Source organism: Phocoena phocoena, chromosome 20 (assembly GCF_963924675.1).
Source record: "Phocoena phocoena chromosome 20, mPhoPho1.1, whole genome shotgun sequence".
Taxonomy (NCBI): Eukaryota; Metazoa; Chordata; class Mammalia; order Artiodactyla; family Phocoenidae; genus Phocoena; species Phocoena phocoena.
This window is the reverse complement of record NC_089238.1, coordinates 9,615,731-9,641,397: the sequence shown is the minus strand read 5'-3', so window position 1 is coordinate 9,641,397 and position 25,667 is coordinate 9,615,731. Positions and strand designations below refer to the sequence as shown.

The following is a 25,667-nucleotide window of genomic DNA, read 5'->3' as shown; positions in this document are numbered from 1 at the left end:
CAGCAGTTACTAACCACCTGGGCTCTACCCTCACGGAGGTCACAGCAGGACACACACCCAAACATGCACACCCGACTCCTCTCGTGCTTCAGAAACTCACAGACATTTCTTTTGGAGCCGGAGCCTTGGCATCACCCAGGGGCTGCATGGAAGCACAAAAGACTATACCAGATGTGAGCTGTAACCAGATTCCCCAGCTTACTTGATTTCACATAACAGCTGAGAAGCACTGTGCCTCCGTTTGCCTCAGTTTGCTTCTCTGTACAATGGGGACAATAACTTACTTATGGGGCTGATGTGCTATGAGGATTAACCGAGATAATGCATGTGAGCAGAGCTAAATGTTTACTTTCCGTATCTTCCTCCTCATTTTTATTATGAAATTTCAGAACTGGAAAGGACTTTCAGAGCCCATGGTCATCCAACCTTCTTGCTTTATGGATGGGGAAACTGAGGAACAGAGTAGCAAGGGTTTTGCCAAAAGAATAATGGAAGAATGTGCTGAGGGCTCCCTTTGGCAGAGTTGGGTCCCCGGGGCTATTTACAGGATGCTCTGAGCAAACAGAGCTGGCACTGCCACCCCACCCCCAAAAGGGGCAGAAGGCTGAGGGCTCTGCCTGCTCCCCCACACACAGATCCAAGCCCTCGGGAGCCAGAGCAGGGGTCCTGCCCTCTCCTCTACACTCAAGTCCTCCTCCTCCTGGAATTTCCCTGGGATTCAGCCTCATGACAAAAGACTTGCCTTTCCCATGCCATGCTCTGGGGGCAAGGTGTTCACGTCCATGTGCATGTTTGAGTAAGACTCTGTGTGTGTGTGAGAGTGTGAGTGTGTTTGTGTGTGTGTGTGTGTGTGTGTGTGTGTCTCCAGGGCCAATTTTTACCTTAGGCCCTAGGGCCCATGATAATTTTAGAGGCCCATGAAAGTGTTTAATTTCTTTTAAAATCAAGGAAGAACTAAACTTCTAGGTCAAATGAAATGTTTTAATATTTAATATTTGTCTTTATACCAATGTAGTCATGATAAATAATTTTAAAGATGTCATTATGGAGAAAGAGGCCCACAAAGGCAAAAGTGCCTGGACCCATGAAAGCCATAATGGGATCTTGTGTATCTCTGCTTCTGGTCACGTCTCTATGAGGGTCTGCAAAGGTCACGGTTCTATGAGGGTCTGCAAAGGTCTGCATAGCTTTGTTTCAAAAACAAAATAAGGCCTTCCCTGGTGGCGCAGTGGTTAAGAATCCGCCTGCCAATGCAGGGGACACAGGTTTGAGCCCTCGTCCCAGAAGACCCTACATGCAGCAGAGCAACAAAGCCCTTAAGCCACAACTACTGAAGCCAGCACGCTTAGAGCCCATGCTCTGCAACAAGAGAAGCCACCACAATGAGAAGCCTGTGCAACGCAAGGAAGAGTAGCCCCCGCTTGCCGCAACTAGAGAAAGCCCGCGCGCAGCAACGAAGACCCAATGCAGCCAAAAACAAAATAAATAACTTTTTTTTAAATTAAAAAACAAAACAAAACAAGTGCCTACAATGTGCCAGGCATGTTCCCAAAGCTTTACTGATATTCATTTCACATAATCCCCTCACCAGCCCCACGAGCTGGGCCTTATTCCTGCCCTCCTTTCCCCAGCGAGGAAACTGAGGCTCCAGACGTCACTAGCTCAAGTTCACCCAACTACTAAGTGGTGGGGCCAGAATGTAAGCCCAGGCCACCTAGATTCTGGGTCTGCCTGTCGGGGGTTGAATGTCCAATGTCTGCATGAGTGTGACCATCTGCGTGTGAATATATCGACATATATAACTCATTTAATAATAATTAAAAGCAAAGGCTCTGAAGCCCCGCAGGCTACATTCTTATCCCAGCTCTGCCACTAATTTGCTGTGTGACTCTAGGCAAGTGACTTCACCTCTCTGGGCCTCCATTTCCTTGCCTGTAAAATGATAGTTCCTACCTCATAGGAGTGTTGTGAGAATTAAATAAGTTAATATGAGTGCTCAGAAGAATTACTCTTGTTACTGTGTGTGAGGAACACCACGTGCATCTATAGTGAGGATGTGTGTGTCACGTGTGTCGGTAACCATGTGAAGGTGTGTGTTTCTGTCTGCAGGTGTGTGTGTGCGTGAAGCTGTTTCTCTGTGTGGCGGTGTGTGTTGCCGCTTGTGGGTGGATGTCTGAATGCCTGTGTGCCCCTGTGAGTATATGTGTGGATGTATGGGCCACCTGGGGCGGGGTGTGAAGGTCTTTGGGCAGCTAGGGTAGGTATTTGTGTGTCTCCTTTATTCCGTGGGAGAGGAGATGAGGGGCTTGGACAGGACAGGAATGAGGGGTCACTCCCTGTCTGATGCTGGGGCCGAGTCACTGCCTGCTGGTGGTTGCCGTGTCATCTCCTAGTCCCCATCCCTCCTCCCAGACTGGTTGCAGACAGAGGGGGCGTGGGGGAAGAGGTGTTTGAGGCTGGGCTTTTGTCTGGAAACCTCAATCTCCCTGTATTGTCCCCCTGTCCCCTCAGCCTTCCAGGTCTCCCTACCCCTTCCCCACTATTGGGACAGAGAATCAAGACTCTCCTGGGAATTAGGAACCACGCAACCCCTCCAGCTTGGCTTCATACCGGCTGTGTGACCATGAGCCAGGCCCTCCCCCTCTCTGGGCCTGTGGGATTCAACAATTTTAAAGTGCTTCACCCTCTGTGCCCTGGCTGGGCCAGGCTCTGCACTGGGAGGGAAGTGCCAGGAAGTCAGGTTTCTGAAGCAGCTAGTGAGATCCTTACCAGTGGATGCCTAAGAGTTGGAGGCTGTGGTGTCTGAAATACCCTAATTAGACTCTTGAACTACATTTCCTAACTCGGTGGCTAGGTAAGCAGCTTTCCCCGCTGAGCCTGGGTTACAACAGTGTACGCTGCGAGCAGACAGGATAGGTCTGCAAGGCTTATAACTCCCCACCAATGGAACTGTCATTTAAACAATCCCAACACCCAGGTTTTTCAGGGAGTTTCACTGAACCAGGCAGCTCTCAGAAGTCAGGAAGAGAATAGGAGTCCTGGGTTTGAATTTCTTGATGGGATGGGATGAGATGGGATCTTGGGCAAGTCACAAACTCTCTATCATTCTCCTCTTTTATAAAATGAAGATTTTTCCTCCCTTAAACTTCCAAAGCTGTTTTAACGATTGTAAATCTTGTATTGAAAGGCTTAGTACAAGAGCCGGTATTTGGTAAGTGCTAAATACATGGCATTTATTATTATTATTTCATCATCATCATTATTATTACTATTATTATTTATTATGCCCCCACACACATACATTATTTCTGACTACGGATAGAATTATAAAGTAGAAAGGAGAGGTTAACAACACCATCAGCAGGAGGGACACTTCACCCTGTTTTATTCCCCATCCCCACCAAACCCGCGTACCTCCCAAACGCCGCCGGATCTCTGGGGGCAGCAGGGTCCAAGACACACATCCTTTGTCCATCCGGGAAAAGTGAAGCTGAAGCTCAGAGAGAAAAGACATTTTTCAAGGTCGCACAGCCAGTCAGGGCAGAAGCTGGTATGAGCCTCGGGACTCCACCCCCACTTCCACTTTCACCTGGAGCATCACAGCCCCTCCCACCCGGTTCGGGACTCAGTTTCCCCGCCCATGTGACTACACCACAGAGCCAGAGCTGCTTTTGGAGATTGACCTTATTCTTGAGAGAGAGCGCTGCACCACCAGGGGAAATGGGAGGGGCGGCCAGAGGTGAGGGGGACCCTCATCTGGGGTCTTCCCTGTGGGGATCCTCCGCTGGGTCAGTCTAAAAGCCTATTAATATCAGCCCCCGGGGCGGCGCTGCACTGCGCAGGCGCGGGCGGGTTCCGCAGGCGCGCGGGGCGAGCGCACGAGCGAGCGAGGGATTCCCTCTGACGTAATTGCTAGGATACCAAACAAACACTCAGCGGCGCCGGCCAAGCTCCTTATATGGCTAATTGCGTCACAGGAACTCCGGGGAGACCAGGCCGGGATCCCCTCCCGCCGAGTGCTTCAGAACGCAGCCCCCAAGACCCTCAGGGCCGCGAGGGTGATGCAGGTGATCAGATCGAGGCTAGGGCAGGCCTGTTGCCGGACGGTGCGTGGCTGGGTTCACCAGGGCCGGAGATATTGAGAAGTTCGCGGAGCGCGGGAAGGGTGACGTAAGCAGGGGGGCCGGGCCCCGGGCATATAAATACAGCGGCTCTGGGCTTCATTCATAAGACTGAGAGCTACGGCCAAGGCTGGGATACGCGGAGCTGGGACTTGATTGTAGTGGTTCTTCGTCTTGGGGGCTGTGAAATTCAGTTTATTATTTTTCCGGAAAGTTTTTGGACGGATTCTTCTAGATAATTCTACATTTTATTTTGGAGGATCGACTTACTTTTTTTCGTCTTCCTTATTACTCCCCTCCCCCCGTGGGACCCGCCGGACGCGTGGAGGGGACCGCACCCGAAGCAGATTCTGTACAGCAGGACAGAGCTTTCCGCCTCTGGGGGAGCGATCCCCCCTCGCCCCCGGGTCCTACGGAGCCTGGACTTTCAGGAGGCACAGCGGCATCTTGTGGGGGCCTGGGCACCGCAAAAGAATTACACAGAAACTTTGCCTTTGTTGGAGCGGGACGCTGCCCCCATCCCGAGTTTCCCCGGACTCTCACCTTTCTTTCCCCCACCCGGCCATAGCCTTGGCTTCCCGGCGACCTCAGCGTGGTCACAGGGGCCCCCCTGTGCCCAGGGAAATGTTTCAAGCTTTCCCCGGAGACTACGACTCCGGCTCCCGGTGCAGCTCCTCACCCTCCGCCGAGTCTCAATATCTGTCTTCGGTGGACTCCTTCGGCAGTCCACCCACCGCCGCCGCCTCCCAGGTAAGTTCTAGAGGGTTGGGGTGATGCTTTGTGGTTTATAATTTTTTTAAAGTCAAGGGTGGAGCGAGCAATCCCCCCACCCCAAATAAAGACGCGTCAAAATCCAGGATCTGAGAGGGGATAGGCTCACGGCGCACTCTGCAAACTGCAGAGTCCGGACGTGCTTGCAATTGGTTGTGTGCGTGGAACGCAGGGAGGGAGCACAGAGGGGTGAGCTTTGGGGGTGGGGTGAGTACGCCGTTCAGTGCAACGTGTATGAGGTAGCAGGGCTGAGAACTTTTAGCCGGCTCGGGGACTGCCCCCCACTCAGGTCACCAACCTGAAGCTAGCGCGGTTAGGCAGGTGGGGGAAATCCCGGGGAAGCTTCCAGTAGCTTCCTCCCTTTTTCCTCCTCCATCCGAGCGCCTACTCCGGCGCCGGGGTCACCCTCGACCCAGTGGGAAGGCGGGCCTCGAACCCTCAGTGGCGCTGCCTCCGCCTCCTGCGCGGAGACGTAACGGGGAACCCGTGCGTAACGGCTGACGCGCTGGAATCCTCCGTCTGACGCGGGGCACGCACGGCGCGTGGCGCCCCCTTCGTCCGCCCCGCCCCTGACGTCCCGGGAGCGTTCTATTTTGGAACGCCGGGGCCACGTTGCTAAGGGAGGGGGCAGCCCGGCGTTCCGATTGGCCGCCGCGGCGCAAGCTTTGGCCAATCAACTTTCCCTTCCTATTTGTAGGGTGCAGTTTCCTTCCCCCAGTTCGTCCCCGGAACCCGTGGTTCTTCGGCACTAGGGTCTCTTTTACGGGCCTCTAGAGGAAGAGCGAGGGGATTCTTGTCGCCACAGGAGCGATCTTCTGCGATCCAATGAGTCCGCAAGGACCTTGCCGGGATCCTGTCCCTCTGCTCTCAGGGTCAGAGGGTGTCTGTGTGCCGGAATTTCTTTGGGAGACATAGTGACCGTCACCCACTTCTCCAGGCACACACAGATACATTCCCACCCCTAATGCTCCCGACGCCGGGTGTCTCCGGTTTGTCCGAAGACAGGACTAGAACCGCTAGCCCTAGGCGAACCAGCCAGGTGGTCTCCAGGAGCCCCGCCCCCTCTGGGTTTCCAGGATGCTGATTGGCCAGCGAGCCAGCCTGTCCCTCACCACGCCCCCTGGGAGAGTAGTTAAGCCTTCCGAGCAGTTCTAGGATTACATTTTGGGGGTGGGGGAGATGAACGGTGCTTGGGCTTGGGGTCTCGGGACCTACACCACTCCACCTCCGCGACAGTCTGAGGGAGCCTGGCTGCTCACTTCCTCTCCTTGTGTGCCCACCGTAACCTGTCGCTTGTCAGTCTCACTCTGGGGAGAGACAATTACTTGAAACGTTGTTGTAAACTCCTAGGCCCGTCCCCCAACACCCTTTTAACTGGGACCCCCGCCCCTGCACGGGGGTCTCATGGACCCTCCAGTCTCTCATCCCCTCGCTCAGAGGGGTGTGTATATGTGTGTGAGTGTAGAGGGAGGCTTAGCCTAAGGCCTCTCCCTCTCCCTCCCCTTGCCTCTGGGGTGGGGGTGGGGTGTTGTGGCTGTGTGTGTGGCTGTGACTCCATCCCGGGGGTTCTGTCACCCGGCTGTGTCCAGCCTCCTCCCCACCCCCCACACCTAAGAGTCACCAACCCGGGGTGTGATTCACCACCCGCTGGAACCGTGCAACCTTTCCCCGAGGAAGAAGGAGGAGGTAGAAGCCAGTTGCACAGAAATCCTCTCATTAACCACTGCGTCACGGTGTAGTGGAAGGGTGGGTGTTGTGGCTTTTTGCCTGTGACACACACATCCACACCCGCTGGCCCTGTGCTCACTCACAGGGTCGGTGTGTGTATGTGTGTTGGGTGTGTGTGTGTCGGTGTCTCTGTTTGTGTGTCTACGCCTGTGTGTGTATGTGTCACCCTGTAGGAGTGCGCCGGTCTTGGGGAAATGCCCGGTTCCTTCGTGCCCACGGTCACCGCGATCACAACCAGCCAGGACCTCCAGTGGCTCGTGCAACCTACCCTCATCTCTTCCATGGCCCAGTCCCAGGGGCAGCCACTGGCCTCCCAGCCCACAGCCGTTGACCCCTATGACATGCCAGGAACCAGTTACTCCACGCCGGGCATAAGTGGCTACAGCAGTGGCGGAGCTAGTGGCAGTGGTGGGCCTTCCACCAGCGGAACCACCAGTGGACCTGGGACTGGACCTGGGCCCCGCCCAGCCCGAGCCCGGCCTAGGAGACCCCGAGAGGAGACGGTGAGTAAAGGGCATCAGAGCTTGCTCTGGGTGCAGGGGCGGGGGAGGGGGCGGGGGAAGAAGCAAGAGAGGCAGGAACTTTCCCACTGTTGGGGTGAGGGACCATCTGCAGCCTCGATGCTGCAGAAACCCTATCATCCTCCCCACAGTCAGTGAGGTCTAGAAGGTTCTTTTCTGACTCCTGGGGATTCTTGAAGAAGAGGAGTTTCGGGGTGGATGGGGAGGAACACATGTCCCCCAAATCTCACTATCTCTATCTCCCCTACTCAGCTCACTCCAGAGGAGGAGGAGAAGAGAAGGGTTCGCCGAGAACGAAACAAACTGGCAGCAGCAAAGTGTAGGAACCGGCGAAGGGAGCTGACTGACCGACTCCAGGCGGTGAGGATGGTCCCTGGGGTGGGGTGAGGGTATGCTGAAGGGGGGCTCTCTCCCCATCTTCTGTTACCCACCACCACCTGTGTGCCCTTATCCTGGACTGAGAACCAGAGGTTCCACATGTGGAACGAGATACAGACGGGGTCACCCAGCTCATACACGCAGGCTCTCACCTACTCCTGGCTGCTTCCTGTCCTGGTTTATGACCCCAGCTCCCCTCCACACACACACACCACTTGCCTGGCCTTCACTTCATCCTGAGGGGACACATGAGCGAACTTTAATAGAGGGGCGCTCCAGTCATTTCCCCTTTTTGGTCTTGGGCAAGTGATAACCCATTTTTGCCTCAGTTTCTCCATCTCTTCAATTCCTCAGTGAATCTCCCAGGTTCCTGCTAGATGTAACATTCTGGAGAGTCTGTGAAGCGAAATTCTTTGATTCTATATCAATTCCCCCACCACCTGCCCCAGCCACCCATAGTTCTCAGAGCTTGGACTGGTGGCCTCTGCCACGATGCCCCTCTATTTTCATGCCCTATCTCAGTCTGAGAGTTTTCTACTTTATACTTGCAGGGGTTTCCCCGCTAAATCAGGGAAATTCTTTACTTCCCTGAGCTACCTGGTCTCTTCCCTGGGAGGCAGAGGGGGAAAAGTAACAGAGGGGAAGAGGTGGCCTTAGAAACATATGACAATCGTTCACTCACTCAACAAACCTCTGAGTGCCTCTTGCAACCAGAGACTTCCTATGTGTACCTGGCCCTTTCCCAACCATCCACTGGACAGATGGGGAAACTGAGGCTCCTAGAAAGCAAGACCCTTGCCCCAAGTCCCATAGCACACCAGGCCTCCATCTCAGGGGGTCTTTCAGTCCAGAGCTGCCTTCCAACCCTGGGCCTCCGCAGTCAGTCTAGGAGAGATGGCTTCAGCCATGACTCACCTTCTCTAGTCGCTCACGGCCTTTTTCTCCTTCCTCGCTCTTCTCTGCGACCTGGCCGCCCGGGCCTCAGGAGACAGACCAACTGGAGGAAGAAAAGGCGGAGCTGGAGTCGGAGATCGCCGAGCTCCAAAAGGAGAAGGAACGTCTGGAGTTTGTGCTGGTGGCCCACAAACCGGGCTGCAAGATCCCCTACGAAGAGGGGCCCGGGCCGGGCCCGCTGGCGGAGGTGAGAGATTTGCCGGGGTCAGCATCCACTAAGGAAGATGGTTTCAGCTGGCTGCTTCCGCCCCCGCCACCACCGCCCCTGCCCTTCCAGACCAGCCAAGACGCACCCCCCAACCTGACAGCTTCTCTCTTTACACACAGTGAAGTTCAAGTCCTCGGCGACCCCTTCCCCGTTGTTAACCCTTCGTACACTTCCTCGTTTGTCCTCACCTGCCCGGAGGTCTCCGCGTTCGCCGGCGCCCAACGCACCAGCGGCAACGACCAGCCTTCCGACCCCCTGAACTCGCCCTCCCTTCTCGCTCTGTGAACTCTTTAGACACAAAACAAACAAACACACAAGGGAGAGAGAGATTTGGATGAGGAGGAGAGAGGGGAAGAGACAAAGCGGGCGAGTGGCCTCCCTGCCTCTCCTGTCTGACCCTCAGCTGCCACTGCCGTCGGACAGGAGGACTTCCTTGTGTTTTGTGCCGCCTCTTGTTTCTGTGGCCCGGCGAGACCAGAGAGCTGGTGACTTTGGGGACAGGGGGTGGGGAGGGGATGGACACCGACCCCCCCGGCTGCCTGTCGGCCGTCTGGCTTCAACCCAACCTCTGGGGATGGGGGAGTGGGGGCGGGGGTGATGCCCACCTTTGGGCTGGAGGGAAAGGGGTGCTGGCGGTGGGCTTTGGGGTGAGCTGTAGTCCTCTGCAGAGAGGCCCAACAAGGAAATGCCACAGGACCCCCAAAGAGTCTCCCACGCCCACCCTTCAAGGGGTGACCAGGCTGGTTCTCCCTGCTCGCCCCCCACCACGACCTTAGCTTATTTATCCAACATTTCCATGTGGGTAGATCCTCCCCTGAATTGAGCCCCCCTTTAAAGGGAAGTTGATGCCCCCCTATGATGATCCCCTTCCCCCCCCCCCGCGCCCCGACCCAGACTTAGTCTGAAATGTGAACCTCCCTCCCTGACCGTCCAGCTGCTCCCCCCCAGCGAGGCTGGCTCTGATTTAAATTTCCTGAACCCTAAGGGTCCCCCGCACATTCAGCCCCCAGCCCTCCTTTTGGATTACAGTGTTAGTCTACCCTCCCCCACCTCCCGTCAGCCTCCCCTCCGGGCCTTCCTTGTTGGGCCTCTCTGATTCCCACCACATCACAGTGGGTGCTGTGGTGCCTGTCCCGCGGGAGTGTTTTATACTGTGAAATGAGTTGGCCGGATTGGGCGGGGGGAGGAGCCCGGTGGGACAGAACCCCTCCGGAGGGACTGTGCCGCCCACTCCCCAAAGCCCTTCCGTGGTCTCCCCTCCCCCACCTGCCTCCTTCCTCCCCTCAAAATGAGTTTGACTCAAGGGGGTGACAGAATCGAGAGAGGCTGACACTTATCCATTCGCGTGGCCTCTCTCCTCAGGACCCCCGCCCCTCCCCCCAGACCAAGCCCTGGCCTTTTCCTTTAAGGCCTGTCACCCTAACCCAGCCTAGGACGCCAATTTCTCCCTCCCCTCGGCACCCCACATCCTTTCTAGAAAGGGAGCAAGGGGAGATTGCCAGGGGGTCCGACGTTTTTCCGGAGAAGATTTAAAGGCTGAGGCTTTGAACCCGAAGGGGCTGGGCTCCCGCCGTCCCAGCTTCCCCTCCCCCTGCCCCAGCCCCAATTCTTGGTTTCGGCTCCCTCCCTCCTCCCCCCGCCTTTCCCTGTGTTTCACCTCATGAGAATTTTATCATGAGGCCAATTGATATTTTTTAATATCGGGTGGGTCACGCCGCCCTCCGTGCTGCATGGAGAACATTCCACTGCCCCGTCCCGCAGCTCCCGCCCTGAACCCAGACCCCGCCCCGTGGCTATTTATCCCTTTCCTGATTTCCGAAAGGCACTTATATCTATTATGTATAAATAAATATATTATATGTGGGTGTGTGTGTGCGCGTATGTGAGAGCTTCCGCAACCTTGTTCTAGGTCATGTTGGTCCTCAAAGCCATGCCGTTGAATTGGAAACACTGCTTCTGGAAACTTCGAGGCGGCCTGTCTTGGGCTGCCTCTGTCTCTAGCTGTCTTTTTTCTGATTGTCTCGGCCCCTCTGGTTGTTTTCTGGCCCTCTTGGCTGTCTCTTTCCCGAGTGTCCCTTCCCCTCTGTCTTTTCTCTGCCTGTTTTTACTTGACCGTTTCCATCTGACTGTCCCTGATCCTCCAGCGGTCTTCCGACTCCGGGTTCGTTGGGGACCTGAGATTTTATTTTTGTGAGTAAGCCTGTGGGGTTATAGATTTTTGTAATCTGTATCTTTGAGGATTCTGGGTGTGTGTGAAGCTGTGAGCAGGGCCTGCCGCTGCAGACCACAATTTATTGAATATCCAACTACCCCCACCCCATGCTGTATTTGTGATTCTCTTTTTGTATTTTGCACCTGACCCCTGGGGGGGCTGGGGCTGGCTGGCACTGGGCCGCTACCCTCCCCTTCGTGGTTCTGCACTGTCGCCAATAAAAAGCTCTTAAAAGTGCATCCACCAAGCTTCAGGGTCTGCTTGCTCCTGACACCCATCGCCTGCCTTCCTTTCAGCACGAAGGAGTGAGGTTAGATTGCTATGGGACTGCACACGCACACACACACGCTGGAACTCTTACTAGTGAATCAGCCAACAGCAGGATGGAGGGAGGCTAGACCGTCAGGAGGACTTCCCACACACACAGGCTGTACCTCCTCCTTGAAGAAGTAATGAGGCAGAATATAAGCCATGAGGTGTCTGATACCAGAATGCTAAAGGTCAGGGAAGTTTCCTGCTGAGGGAAGAATTTATACAGTGAGCCCCCCACATACAAACAAGTTCTGTTCCGAGGGGGCGTTCGTTAAGTCCAATTTGTTGATAAGCCCAACAGAGTTAGCCTAGGTACCCAGCTAACACAATCGGCTACATAGTACTGCAGTGTAATAGGTTTATAATACTTTTCACACAAATAATACATAAACACGAAAAATAAAACATTTAAAATTTTCCAGTCCAGTACCTTGGAAAGTACAGTAGTCCAGTACAACAGCTGGCATACAGGGGCCGGCATGGAGTGAAGAGGCAAGAAGAGTTACTGACTGGAGGAGGGAGAGGAGGTGGGAGATGGTAGAGCTGAAGGATCGTCAACAATAAGAGATGGAGGGCAAGCTGCAATGTCACTCACGCCTGACGTTGATGGCACAGGTTCTGGTTTCTTGCTGGCTTCAATTCTATCTACCCTCTTGAAAAAACGAACCAGTGACGTCTGGGTAGTAGCTTTTTTTGCTAGTCATCCAGTGATGTCTAGGTAGTCTCTCTGTTTTTCTCGTCATAGATGACATGGTAGCACTGGATTGCATTCTGAACGGCTGCTGCAACCTTCGTGTATCATTGCACATGAACTAACTTACATGATTAGGCGTGCAAATGAATGTTCACATCTTTGAAAACTCACAACTTGAAGGTTCATATGTAGGGAACTTATTGTACTTGACCCTGTAATGTTCTGGGAATTGTCTGAGCAAAAGTTAGAGGTAGAAAAGGTTCATGCTGCTGAAGACCACTCAGGCATGTGGCAACTCCTCAGGGTTATATGAGTCACAAAACTTGGATCACTTTTACCATGAAGATCAGTTGGCTTTTGCTTTTTCACATGATCACTTCTTCTGGGTTTGGAACATACTGGGGACAAACCAAGATTGACTAAACCAAAACCACTGCCACTTTGTCCAAAGATACAGCTGAGCCATCCCCATTGCAAGAGCCAAACCTGCTCTCATTTGCATAGCAGCAAGCACTCTGGGAATGGAAGTACTGGTCCAGAGGTCAGGTGTCTTAGTAAATGACTAAGCAGGGGAATCTGTCAGGATGGAATTACTTAATTTCTTAGTTAATTCACAAAATTTGCTAAGCATTTATCGTGTACCCAGCCCTGTGCTGGGCAGGGTTGGGGATACTGCAGAGACTGAGACAGCCCCAGGCTCCCCCCTCCTAAGGTTCACAGTCCAGTGGGGGACACAGACCTGTTCATAGTCAGGGATGAGCTAAATTGGACAGGGTTGGGGGAGTCCATGGGACTTGAGGGGCCCAGTGGAGGCACCTAACCTGACCTGGGAGTCAGGAAAGACTTCCTGGAGGAGAGGATAGCTAAGCTGAACCTTAGAGGATAAATAGACAGCATAGAAGGGAATAGAAAAAGGCTGAGTCTAATGAAATAGTGAGTGCAAACAGCTGTGAGTGGGGAGAGGGCTTGATACATTGAGGGAGCTAGAGGTTCACAGGCGCTAGAACAAAAGGTGTGAAGAGAAAGGTTACCAGGGAGCAGATTCTGCAGGCTGAAATTCCAGTCTAAGAGTTTAGATCTTCTCTTGAGGGTGCTGGGGAGCTCTGGCAGGTTTTGAGTATAAGATGGTCAGGGACAGGTTTGTGCTTTAGGAAGACTCCTCTAGCTGCCAGATTGAGGGTAGCTGGGAGAGGAAAGGGGCAAGGATAAGGCAGAAGATCAGAGATGAGGCTAGGGTGAGGACACTGAGATGTGAGGGGGAGCCTGGAATAGGACCAGGGCTGTGGGAGAGAGAGGAGGGGAAGGATTCAAAAGACTTTGAGGAGGCAGAACAGACAGGACGTGGTGAGTAGCTGATTTGGGAAAGACAACACAGGGCAGTGGTAAATAGCATTGGCCAGAGGTCTGAGAGCCCTGGGGCTGGAGGCTTCCCAAAGCTGGGTGACCTTGGACAAGAGACTTCATCTTTCTGAACCTCAGTTTCCTCAGCTGCAGAATGGGGCTGAGGGGAATCAGTGAGCTAGTACACGCCAGCGCTGAGCGCAGAGTAAAATGCAGTTATCACCATCTTTATCGCTGTTATTGGGACCACCCTGTTTCCCCGCCTGGAATATTCCCCCTCTCTGCTGGCTAATCCACTCTCTCATCCTTCAGGTGTATATTCAGCTATTACCCTGACACCCTACCTGAACTCAGGTCTCCTTGTAAGATGTCCTCATAGGTTCTGTGCCTGCCTTCCCCGTACTTATCACTTTTGTAGTTGTTAATTAAATGGGTAATTGATTAGTGTTTAAAGTTTGTCTCCTCCACTTGACTGGGAGCACCATGAAGTCAGGGTCAGGGTTTTGTCGTCACCAGTGTGTCCCCAGGACCGCTCAGTGCAGAGCCGGGCATAGAGCAACCACCCCGCAGATACTTGTTGAATGAGTGAATGAATGAATGAATGATCAAATGAATAAATATTTGCTTAGTAAGTGCATGCGTGATTAAGTACATGAGTGAGTAAATGAATAACTGAGTAAGCAAATGAAGGGGAGGAATCCAGGATCACTCTCAAACTAAATATCCTAGAACAGAGAGTGTAGACGAATTTTTCTTAATCTTTTGGAGTTCTTTGTTATTCGCGGAAAAAGAGAAACGCATCGCCGAGCGCAGAAGTGAAACAACGTTCCCCGGGTCAATTCCCACTCTATAACAGAGAGCTCGTAGGAGAGAAGGAAACACGACGCCCGAAAGGTGGAATTGAACCACTCTGTCGCTAGACAGCTACAGGTTTGAAGCCTGCACCCCAGACCACTGAGGATCATCCGGGCGATTAATTGTCCTTCCCACACAGCTATATAAAGCCCATAAATTTCCACTCTTTTAACCTATGGTGATGTAGTTTCGGAGAGTGTGAGACTGTTGACTTCAATATACATAAATTCTCCCAAGCTATTCATTACGGTGCATATCCTTCCAAAATGTTGAGTTTGCCTCATGAGTTGAATCATTGTCGCTTTAGAAACTGTCTCATTTGCATTGCGCCGCGCATTCTGGGAAACGGCGCCAGGGGACCTGGAGCCCTCCCTTCTGGCTGTTAAAGGGCCAGAAGCCCCTTTTTTCCAAGTAAGAAGTCCATTTTTTAAGAGAAAAGATTCATAATTCGGCATTCAGAGGCCCCTTTCCTGAAAAATCCGAATTCGAGTGGGTGGGTTCCTGCTAGAGTCTGATTTAGCCCAGCCCCGGAGGCTCCGAGCTGGCGGCTATAGGGCTGGGGCGACACCTGCTGTTCTTTTGTGGAACTTCAGCGATCTACAGAGCCCTACGTTTTTTCACATGTTCAGTGAGCACCTAGAGTCCCAGACGCAGTCCTAGGTTCTGGGGATGACAGAATTTCTGTCCCCATTGAGCTTAGGCACTAGAGATCATCAGTTTTTGCATCTGCATTTTATGGACGAGGAAAGTGAGGCGTAGAAACGGATAGTACCCTACCCTATCCACACAGCCCATCCACTTGGGAGAACAGAACTTGTGCCATTGTAATTATATTATTACAAAAAAAGTGATCCTTTTAAAATCCAAGTCAGTGATCCTTTGACAATATCATTCCCCGACATGAAACCTTCCCAATGGCTCCCGTCTCAGAGTAAAAGTCAAAGCTCTCATCACAGCCTTACAAACCTGATGATTAGACCTTTGCACTCCTCGGACCCGATCTCCTACTCCTCTCTCCTCATATACTCGGTTTCTGGCTCACAGATCTCTTGCTGCACCCATCAGGCATGCTCCCTTCTCAGGGCCATTGCGTTTGTTGATCCCCCTGACTGAATCTCCTTTCCTCCGCATGTTCCCATGACTCACTGCCTCTCTTCACTCTGGCCTCTGCTTAAATATCACTACTTAATGAAGCCTTCCCTGAGCACCCAATCTAAAATAGCAAGCGCTGTCACTCTATCCCCTTCCCCTTCTGGACTTTTCTCCATCACCCTGATCACCACCTGCCATATTCTACTTCTGTTTGCTTATTGTCTGGCTGCTCCCGCTAGAATATCAGCTCCATGAAACCGTGGACTTTGTTTCGGTGGATTTTGTTTCTTTGTTTATTTGGCCACGCCGCGAAGCTGATGTGATCCTAGTTCCCTAGCCAGGAACTGAACCCAGGCCCTAGGCGGTGAGAGCACGGAGTCCTAACCACTTTGGTTCATTTCTATATCCCTGGTACCCAAAGAGTGCTTGAGCACTTGCCAGATGCTCACTAAATGTTTGTAGGATGAATGCAAGAATATTATCACTATCCTTTTCTGAGCCTCAGTTTCCCCATCTGGAAAACAAGACTAGTGCAACTAGGGGGAATCATAACGAGCAGCTGGCTATAGAAGCCTGACATGGCACCAGGCAACTGGCAGTCACTCAATAAAGGTTGTTTCCATCTCCAACCTGTTTCTTGCCTCCAGTGGGGGTACCAAGGATGGGCTTGGGGGCTTTAGCCATTCCTGAACCCATAATCGCAACCAGTCCATCTTCCTCCTTTCTTTGAGACGGACAAATGGACACTTTGTCTTATGGAAAGTATGAATAAAAGTATCTTTAGTAAATGTTGCTCTTTTATTTGGAAGTTTAAAACACTACCCCTGCTTGGCAAATTCAGATTTAAGAGAAGCCCCCCTAAGTCCTGTTTCTTTCAGTTAGCTAGCTGCTGCTAGGCAACCCCTGTATACAAAACCCGAGGCTGTAACTACTACTCCTGTAACATCATTATCTATCTCCTAAAATGTGACATGCATCACAAGAGGCAAGATTTTAGGCGATGCACAAACATTTCTTTTTTTTATAATTTTTTTTTTTTATTTTGCGGTACGCGGGCCTCTCACTGTTGTGATCTCTCCCGTTCCGGAGCACAGGTTCTGGACGCGCAGGCTCAGTGGGCCCAGCCACTCTGCGGCATGTGGGATCTTCGCGGATCGGGGCACGAACCCGTGTCCCCTGCATCGGCAGGCGGACTCTCAACCATCTGCGCCACCAGGCAAGCCCCCAAACATTTTGAATGGTAGTAGTTTCGTGTTTAACTGTTATCTTCTATTTCTGGCAAGCGATACTGACTTCCTTGGTGGTGGAGTAACATTTCCTTTTAAAAGACATTTGTTTTACTTTTTTAATAAACCAATTTAAAGAAAAAATTAGGCAAATAGCAGAACAGGTGATATAAAGATCATCAAGGTCCTGAGGGCTGACTGAGGTTTGGGAAACAATGCCATAGCTAACAATGCAGCTTCTGTTTACTGGACATTTATTCTATGCCAGGCCCTGTAACAAGGGCTTTACATGTAGGTAGTTTATGGCGACAATTTTCTATTTGAGGAAATGAGCCTTCAAGAGGTGAGTTCACTTGCTCAGGGTTACGCAGCCAAAAAGTGAAGATGGTTCAATCCAGGTCTGTGGGTCTTTAGACTCCAGTCTCCTGCCTCCTCCTCCCCCAGTTTAGTTTTGGAAACTGAGGCCCAAAGAGGCCACGAGGCCCTGTGCTTATTCCCAAGGCAGTTGGAATGGAGAGAAACGGGTGGAGAGGTTGGAGAGAGAGAAAAGACATGGCTTGCTGACTGACTAGATGTGGGGGGTGAGGGAATAGGAGTCCAGGGCCATACCTGGGTCTCTGGCTGGGCAGGAGGGGATGCCCCTGAGTGGGAAATCAGATAGGACAAGGAAGAGGTTTAGATATGTTTGAGGGGGGAGTCTTCCATTAGGCAGTTGGATACATGGTTCTGGGACTCAGGTGAAATGGTTGCCCAGCAGGGAGAGTGTGGGGATCGACTCGCGATGTCTGCCTTGAGCACAGGAATGGAAAGTGGCTGTCAAGGTTTGGCTAGCCCTGGGATCAGCCAACTCTCAGATGGCAGAGGGGAAGTTTCTTCCTCCGCAGAGATGGGGAAGGTTCCTCCTTGAGTATCACTTACCTGCTTTTCAGTACAGGAAGGTGTAAACTGGACGGGGCTGGAAGCACAGGAGGCCTTGGGTTTTCCACAGAAGTCTTTATTACAGTGTAAATCCAAGCTCAGGCCTCCCCTGGGCCCCATGCAAAGCCCCAGCGTTGGGGCCAGTGGCATCCAGGAGACACCACCCCCTCACGGCGCCTCCAGCGGTGGGGTCCCGGAAGTGCAGGGCGTGTGCCCTATCTAGGCAACTACAAGTCCCAGCAGGCCCCGTGGCCAAGGTGCCTCGCCTTTCCAAGACTCCTAGAGCAGAGCCTCTTGGGAAACGTAGTCCTGGCCACTCAGGCAATTTGCGCAAACTCCCTGGTGTGAGCGATCCTGACACCCACTGGGAAATGGCTTGGGATGAGGCAGGGAGAGGGTGGGGATGGAAGGGAAATGGAGGAGGGCAGAGGGCTACAGGGGGTGGGGGCAGGCGTCCCGCAGGCAGAGGCACCCCTTTCATTCGGCTTTGGCTTTGGATCCGGAGACTGCGGCTGCTGCCGAGGCAAGGGCTCCGGTCCCTGGGAACTTAGCTCGGATCCTGAGGGAGAAACAGGTGGAGTCAAGGAGTGGGGCAAGCGACAGGATAAGTAGTATCTAGGAACTAAAAACTCGATGGAGGAACTGAGTGCCCAAGCCAGCCCCTGCCCTCCACCTACTGGCCTGAGATGGAACTGGCTCTCACCTTTTAAGGAAAGCAGGCACTCAGCCCCAGGAGATTTAGGGACAGGGAATATTGGGGGTGGGGGCGCGGAGGAGCATTCCCGAGTTTTCTCATTCCCCAGCCCATCCGTCTCTACCACATGCCCTTACTTAGCTTTGATGTGGCTCAACTGATTCGTCACCAATCCCACATACTGGTCAATCTGGGCCTGGGGAGACAAGAAGGGGTGAAAGGAGAGATTGGAGGGGGTTCTTCTCCCTTTTTCATTAAGAAAGCTGCTTCCTCCCCCACCCCTAGATCAGGAGTTGGGAGGAGTGGCCCACCACTCCACCATCAACTCTAAACCTGATAAAATACCCTTGGAAATCAGAAGTCCAAGGTGAAGTGTCAAGTCAATTGGACCACACTCTGTGTGGGAAGTGATGTCAGGTAGACACACAAGAATCTGCCAGTGGCTTTGCGTCCTGGGAACTACTGTTAATCTTTGAGTGAGTTGTGTGTGTGTGTGTGTGTTTAGGGGCAGCGTAAGAATAGAGGGTGTTAGTGTTGGTTGTCGCGTCCCTGAGTGGATTGATTTAAATATTAGTTTAATTCAGTGTTAACTGACTTTGTGAGCCTCAGTGATTCCGGCATGTGAGGGAGTTAGGGCTATCTCCCTGGCAGGAACGTGTATCGTTTGGCTCTCAGCTGTGCCGGAGAATGTCAAAAATGGAATGTTGGTCCATCTGCCTGTCTCTGGATAGGATATATGTCAGTTGGCCCTGGTTCTGTCAGTGTTCTGGGCTGGGATGAGTGTCAGTCAGACCCAGACTATGTGTAGGGATAGACGGCGTCAGTCTGTCTGTCTGTCTGCAAGTGGAATATGTGTTTGTCAGTCTCTGGTGGTATCAGGGGAGACAGGGTATCGGGGTATCAGGAGAAGGCATTCATCTGTCTGCCTGTTTCTGGCTAGAAAGAGTGCTGTTCAGCCTCGTGCTATGTCAGGGAGAGAAGACACCAGTCAGGCTGCCTCTCTGGAGGTAGGACGTGTCAAGGCAGACCTTGGATCATTGTTGGGGAGAAGCATTAGTTAGTCTACCTGCCTTGGGTTGGAATGTGTCAGATCCTGGCTCTGTCACAGGCCACCTATCGAAATGCCTGTCTCTGGCTGTGGAAACAAATTAGGTAGACTCTAGCTGCATGGAGGAGGGGCAGCAGGCAGACCACCTGTGCCTAGCATGTGTCGGTCAGAGCCTGATTCTGTCAGGGGTGGGAACACCAGCTTGTCCTCCTGTCTCTGGCTGGGACATCTGTCACGGACCCCAGCTGTGTGTGTGTGGGGGGGTTGTTTGGCCAGGGTACTGCCAACTGAGGGCCTGTCGCACTTACCTGGTGCTGCCGGTACAGCAGAGGGACTGTGAATAAACCGATCACTCCTGCGGGCACAGAGATGGGGGTCAGGGCTCTCCAGGGAGATTAACAGCTCCATTCAGAGCCCTGTCCTCCAGCAGACCCCAGCAACCCACCTCCCCGCGCCGCCCCTCACAGCTTTCCCAGCTCACCCAGAATGAGAAGAGTCAAACCATTGAAGACGGCACCCACGAAGGTCAAGATGTAGAAGAGAAGGGCCAGCTGAAGGTGAGGGTCGGGGTCAGCAGAGTCTATGGGGTGCACCCTGGGCTGGGAACTTCCCCAGCAATGGCCCTTCTCCCCTCCTCCCCCCAGGGGCAGGGAGTTGAATGTTGGGACCCAGGAGGGAGTGTGGGGCTTCGGGGCACCTTGAGGGAATCCACGAAGTCTTCTACCAGAAAGAAATGCCGCAGCTGCATGGCCGCAGAGACCACACAGGAGGCAATCTGTTGGGACATACGTTCTGTCTGCTCCCGAGTCAGGGTCAGGTCCACATCCAGGTAGGCCCTGAGAGAACAGAGGTGTGTGAGGCCACTCAGTGGGTGGATGGGACCCAGGCTGAGAGGCGTGGCTGAGTCAAGGGCAAGAAGTGAGGGTTGGGGAGTAAGGCCAGGTGTAGCATGCTAGGGTGGAGGTCAGGGTCAGGAGACGGGATCAAGGATTAAGGGTAAGGGGTTAGGGTCTGAGGTTACGGCTGGAAGTCAAGGGTCAGAGTCTGGTTTAATGCCAGGGTCAGGTTGGAGTCAGGGACAGGAACAGGATGGGTCAGGGCCAGGGTGAGAAGTCAGCGCCTGATCTGAGGTCATGGGTCATGACTTAGTGTCAGTGCCGAGGTCCGGACGGAGGTCAGGGTTGGGGGCCAGGCTGCGGGCTCTCACTGGAAGGGGTTGGCGCCGTCTCCCCGGTGCGCGGCCTGCAGCACTTTTCGGTAAACCCTGAGAGAGGTGGTGCCACAGAGCAGCAACAGGGCCACGTGGGCCGCCACGGACACGATGCTAAAACGCAGGAGGCTGAGCAGGGAGACCATGAGGCCTGTGAAGACCACTCCTGACGTCCTCGTGTCCTTCCAGTACAGCAGGTCTGCCACTGTGGAGGGAGGGGGCGGCAATCAGGCTGGGGTTTGGAGCTGGCCTGGCTGACCTCCTGACCTCCTATTTCCTGTCTCGGGGCTGAAACATCACCTCTCGACATACTGTCAGAGCCTTAACCCAATTTCCGGATTTTTATTTAGCTTCTTTTATTGCATGCTTGCCTCCTGGAAAACCCAAGTTAACTGTCTAGCAAGTCCCCTCAAGCTTACTCCTGCCCATAGATAATGCGTGAACACAATTTTGGGTGAAAAATCAATCTTCTGCATCATGCATATCTCACTCTATTTTCCTCCTAGAATTCCCTCCTAGTCAACGGGAATAGCTATTAATTCATTCTTTTTAAGGGCTACACGATATTCCATGGTGTGGCTACACCATCATTCATTTTGTTCAACCATGCAGCTATTGCTGGGTCGTTTACTTTGTTTCCTCCCCCATCCTCTTCCCTGACAGTACTACAAGCACCAGTCTCCTGCAGATATTCTTACCTCCGGGAGGTTATATTTCTGAGATAGAGTGCCAGGGGTCGAATCGCTGGGTGGACTAAGTATGTATTTTTGAATGTCATAAATATTATCAGATTGCTTACTAGCAAGAGTGTAACAATCCTTATTTCTATGAGCAACACGCAAGTGATCTTTTCCCAGCATCCTGCCCAGCAATGGGTGTTATTGTTCTTTTTATTTTTTGCACCCTGACAGGTGTAAAGTCACGTCTCCTTGATACCCCTACCAACACATACATCGAAGTCCTAAATGTATTAATAACATCATCCTCCTTCTTAGGCCCTAACTCAAACTTCTGACCCCTTTCAGAGATCCTAAACTCACCTCCCAAGCCCAGCCTCTGTCCTGGACCTCAACGTTTCATCTCACTCATCTTAACTTTTAACAGCCGTCCCTATAATCGGCTCTGCTTTGAGCCCCGAACTGAGAGCCCAGTACCCTGCCATCTATTTCCAGACAGTCTCCATCCTCCCACCCTTAACTCCAATCAAACTGACCCATCCCAACCAGTCCCCCTCAGAGTCTGACTCTCCTCACTTCTGTATCTTCCCTATGCACATCCTCCCATCTACCTCTAACGAGGGTAGACCTCCCCTCAACCCCTCCCCTGCAGGGTCCCCAAAGCCTGAGCCAGTGGTGGGGGAGGGGCCGGGTCGCCTGAGGCGGGGTCTAAGTTTAGGCACGATGGGGGGAGGGTGCCTCTCAGGCAGCTGTGCTGGCCTGTCCAGCTACTGAGTGACAGCACCGCCTGGGCCTGAAGCTGGGGGAGGGGGCCTCGCTGCTCTTGGGCCCCAAAGCTCCGGCTCGAGAGAGAGGGGACCCCATACTCCCTCCACGCCCTCCCTAGACACCCCCGCAGCCCCTCAGCCCCAGCCTGCCGCTCTGGGGAATCTGGGACCAAGAGGAAACATCCCCCAGATTTGAGGGCGATAAAAGTGAATCTGGGTCCCTTTCCACGGTCCCCCAGCGCCCGCGTCCCAACCCGCCCCGAAAGCCCACCTTTACTCCCCATCTCGGCTCCGAGTGAGAGGCTACAGACACTGCTGCTTCTCAGGGATTTTGCCCACTTCAGTGGAACCCGGAGGGAGGGAGTAAGGGGGAGGGGCCCCTTTGTACCCAGCCAATGACTCTCCATTGAGGTGGGAACAATTCCAAAACGGGGTGGCTCTCTTTGTAAACAGCCAAAAGCAGTGATGTCTATAACCTACCTATAGGAACCGTTCGTGGAGGCTGAGCATACTATTTAAAGTAACGCGGGGTCTATTTACAATTGGCCAATTCATGTGGTCAGGGAAGAGGAGAGTTTTTAAAACGCACGGAGTTTACTTTTACTTGCCCGGTGGCCACATTCAGAAAAGAGCATTATTTTTTCAGGGATTTGGCCTGTCCAAAATTAGCCTCTAGGGGGAGCACTCCAAAAGAGGGATTATTTTTTAGCAATTAGCCAATCCTAATGCTTCTTCCAACTTCTCAGGTGGGAGGGCTAACTTCTCAAGTGGGAGGGGGAACCATTTAAAAAGAGCCAATAGCAATCTCAGGTAACGGGAAAATTTTTTTAAAGGGTGGAGTTTACAATGTCTTGCCAGTAGCAATACCTCCTCGCTTCTCCATTCTCCTCTGTTCCTTCCAGAGGATGGTCCCTTTAAAAATCAATCCTCCACCCTCGCTGTAGTCCAAAGGAGCACGTTCCCTCATGCACTTTACCTAGAAAGTGTGGTTCCAATGTGAATTCTGATTGGTCCGTGCTATGGAGGCACTGCCCCGTGATTGGCTCCCGCTCCAGCCCTCCCCACGGCTCTTCCTCCTCCTTCTTGTCCAGCGAGGGCTCATCTGGCCAAGAGTTCGAATCCCGAGATCGATGTGGAGATGGGGTACGGGCCTGAGGGATCCCAGAGCCAGGGCTGGGCTGTGGCGTCAAGACTTCAGGCGGCGAGGACTGAGCGAGTCCGAGTTGTAGGTCCAGTTCTGGTGCGTTAGAGAGAGAAGGCTGTGAGCTTTCACCATGGAGGTGCCCTAAGGAGAGACCACCCACCCCTGGTGGCTTTGGTCCCAGCACCTGGGACATCTCACCTTTCCCAGCCTCTCCAACCTCTGATCCGTCGGGCTCTTCGTCATCCAGTGGGGTGGAGCTACTGGTGGCAGAGTCCTCCCCGGACCCTGCTCCCCGGGCCGCCCAGCCCACTTGGTCCAGTTGGAGCCCCAGGTCCTCCAGGGGGCGCTCAGCTGGAGGGGCAGAATCGGGGTGACCACGGCGCCCCGGCTCCGGGGATTGGCTCAGGCTGGGGATGCTCTCCAAGCTGTCGCCCAGGCCAGGTTGCGGGGGCGGCTCTCGCGGCTCCGAGACTGAGCGGCCCTGGGGCCGTGGGCGGCGAGCAGCTGAATCCCTGCGGGCCCCAGAGCCCAGCACGCCATCGAAGGCGATGTAGGAGAAGGTCAGCTCCCGGGGAGTGCCCCAGTCCTGCGATGTGGTCTCCTCCTCGTCTTCCTCTGAGAATTCCCGGGCTGTATGCAGCTCCCGAAAATCCGAGTCGTCGTTCCCTCCTGCCATGAGCAAAGGAGGGCATGAACTCCTCTGACCAAGACCCTAGCCCACTCCCCTTAACCCCTTTACCCAGCTGTGAGCCCCTTCAAGTCCCACTCTCACACCCTCCCTCTCTGCTTACCTTCTGTGGAGTCAGGGGTAGAGGAAGCTGTAGACGGAGCTTCTTCTGCAAGAGGGAAAGAATCAAAGACTCTTAGAAGCTTAGATTGCCCGAGTTACAGAAGTAGTGTGCTAGTCCTGGAAACCTGTCTGAATTAAGGAATCTTAGAGTTTTAATTACAGGACCTCTAGAACATTCTGTACACAGACTGTAAAACCTTAGTATCCCTGCTGTCTGAAGCTCAGTCTTAGAAGTTCAAATCCAGGAATCTCGATCTTAGTGTCTTTAAATTAGGGATTTTAGGAGGCTTCAATTAATTAATTCTTTCAACAACCATTAATTGAGTGTTTAATACATGCCAGGCACTGTTTTAGATCCTGAGGATACAACTGTGAACAAAACAGACAAAATGTCTAGTCTCATAGAGCTTACACTCTATAGGGGAGATAGACAGTAACAATTAAACTTATGATGTTGGGTGCTAAGTGTGTGGAGAAAAATTAAGGTAAGGGAAGAGAAAGTAAGGGGGTGCTATTTCAGACAGGTTGGTGAGGAAGACTTCCCGGATGCCATTTGAACAGAAACCTGAATGATGTGAGGAAACCATGTGGATATCTAGGGAAGAGTCTTCCAGGCAGAGGGAAAAGCCAGTGCAAAGGCCCTGAAGCAAGCACTAAGCTTTGCATATCTGAGGAACTGAGAAGTGTGCAGATGGGACTGGAAAAGGGTGACTGATGGGGAGGTGGAAGGGAGATGAGGGCAGAGAGGAAAGGCGGGGTGGGGTGGGGGTGGGGAGATCACGTAGGGCCTTCCTTTGTAAGCCCAGGTAAGGACAAGATATTAGAATGTTGGGATGATACTCTAAAATGTTGAAATAACAAATTCTCAGAATTTTGGCAGGTTGACTCCCAAGACATGCAAGTGGCGAGGTCGGCGTTTCAATCTCCAGCTGTCAGAACCATAGGGGTGTGAGACAGAGCATGTTAGACAAGGACTGTTAGAGTCCTGGGCTCAGAAATCATAAGGCTCAGGCAAGGCGTTTTCAATTATGGAATTCAGCCTCTCAGAGTTAGCTTGGGGCTTTGCCTACAGGAGATGCTCAGTACCGTTTGGAGATTGAAATCAGATGCCCCCCCGCCCCCACCTCGTTTCTTCAGCTAGGGAATAGGAGGCCAGGAATCAGAGACCTGGTGGTAAAACCTAAGGACCCAGGAGTCCTAGTCCCAACCCAGGGATGGCTGTATCCCGGGGACAGGGGATTGTACAATTCGGGCGAGGTCGGGGCTGCCTCTGAGTCTGGGGAGAAAACGGAGGTGGGATGCGAAGATGGATGATGCGGGGGAAGGGGGGAGTCAGACCCTCTTCTCCATCGTGGCTCTACCCCTCTATTCAAATCCCCTCACCGCTGGCTGTGGCCAGCACCAGGGCGAGGGGACAGCTCCCGGAGAGCTTCCTCATCCCCGGGCGGAGCCCCGCGGCACATTCAAGGGCCCAGAGCGCCCCCCGTCGGCTATCTCAGTGGCCCCCAGCCTCTGCCCAGTCTCACTCAGGTTGTCCGGGTCAAGTCGCCCCCATCGCCGCTAGAACACGGTGGGGAGGGAAAGCTTCCTTTGTCTCCTTCGCTTCCTCCCCATCTCCGCTCTCCCGCGGCCCAGGTCGGAGGGGAAACCGGGGAGGAGCCCACCCGGGCCTCTGGGCCCCACACCAGGCCTGAGCCTCCCCCTACTCACTGCAGTGGGCGAAGACCGGCAGGACCTGCCCCATGGCCCCCCTCGGGCCTGCATCGGGACCCCCGCCCACTCCGGCCACGCCGCCCTGGGCCTGGGGCCGCGAGCGCTCATCTCCGCCGCGCCCAGGACGCTGCCGCCGCCATCCTCGCTGCCTCCTCCTCCCGGGCCGCTCCAGCAGCCGCCGCCGCCGCCGCCGCCGCCGCCGCCGCCGCCGCCGCCCTCGGTTCGGCTCAGCGGTGGCGGGCGGGGCCGCTGTGGGGCGACTGCAGCGCGGGGCCCGGGGGCGGGGCCAGAGA

General features: G+C 53.5%; 2 protein-coding genes and 1 non-coding gene across 5 annotated transcripts; 1 reads left to right on the top strand and 2 right to left on the bottom strand.

Moving 5' to 3' along the window:
* The first annotated feature begins 4,741 nt into the window (after window positions 1-4,741).
* FOSB (FosB proto-oncogene, AP-1 transcription factor subunit) lies at window positions 4,742-9,025 on the top strand. 3 transcript variants are annotated; one of them, XM_065898782.1, is made up of 5 exons: window positions 4,742-4,871; window positions 6,794-7,123; window positions 7,394-7,501; window positions 8,505-8,660; window positions 8,801-9,025. In XM_065898782.1, exons 1-5 carry the CDS (start codon window positions 4,746-4,748, stop codon window positions 8,801-8,803), a joined length of 723 nt encoding a protein of 240 aa, XP_065754854.1. In that variant the 5' UTR covers window positions 4,742-4,745; the 3' UTR covers window positions 8,804-9,025. The 3 variants fall into 3 exon arrangements, with proteins under 3 accessions (XP_065754854.1, XP_065754852.1, XP_065754853.1); XM_065898780.1 differs by having other exon boundaries at window positions 4,746-4,871; window positions 8,505-8,966; XM_065898781.1 differs by lacking the exon at window positions 7,394-7,501 and having other exon boundaries at window positions 4,746-4,871; window positions 8,505-8,966.
* A 5,099-nt stretch (window positions 9,026-14,124) lies between these two features.
* Window positions 14,125-14,211, bottom strand: TRNASTOP-UCA (transfer RNA opal suppressor (anticodon UCA)). Its single transcript has one exon. It is a non-coding gene; the product is annotated as a tRNA-Sec (tRNA).
* A 3,180-nt stretch (window positions 14,212-17,391) lies between these two features.
* Window positions 17,392-25,606, bottom strand: RTN2 (reticulon 2). The gene is made up of 10 exons (XM_065899753.1): window positions 25,372-25,606; window positions 23,663-23,707; window positions 23,070-23,540; window positions 22,704-22,964; window positions 20,281-20,488; window positions 19,771-19,909; window positions 19,555-19,624; window positions 19,382-19,428; window positions 18,163-18,221; window positions 17,392-17,890 (listed from the first exon to the last, which is right to left on the bottom strand). The coding sequence occupies exons 1-10, from the start codon at window positions 25,403-25,405 to the stop codon at window positions 17,809-17,811; spliced, it is 1,416 nt and encodes a 471-aa protein (XP_065755825.1). The 5' UTR covers window positions 25,406-25,606; the 3' UTR covers window positions 17,392-17,808.
* Window positions 25,607-25,667: the final 61 nt, after the last annotated feature.

Coding starts and splice junctions, on each gene's coding strand:
- FOSB (XM_065898780.1), top strand. CDS start 4,746: ATGTTTCAAGCTTTCCCCGGAGACTACGACTCCGGCTCCCGGTGCAGC. Junction 4,872..6,793: donor CCACCGCCGCCGCCTCCCAG/GTAAGTTCTAGA, acceptor GTCACCCTGTAG/GAGTGCGCCGGTCTTGGGGA. Junction 7,502..8,504: donor TGACTGACCGACTCCAGGCG/GTGAGGATGGTC, acceptor CCCGGGCCTCAG/GAGACAGACCAACTGGAGGA.
- RTN2 (XM_065899753.1), bottom strand. CDS start 25,405: ATGGGGCAGGTCCTGCCGGTCTTCGCCCACTGCA. Junction 23,541..23,662: donor TACCCCTGACTCCACAGAAG/GTAAGCAGAGAG, acceptor TGCTCATGGCAG/GAGGGAACGACGACTCGGAT. Junction 19,910..20,280: donor GACGGCGCCAACCCCTTCCA/GTGAGAGCCCGC, acceptor CTGTTCTCTCAG/GGCCTACCTGGATGTGGACC.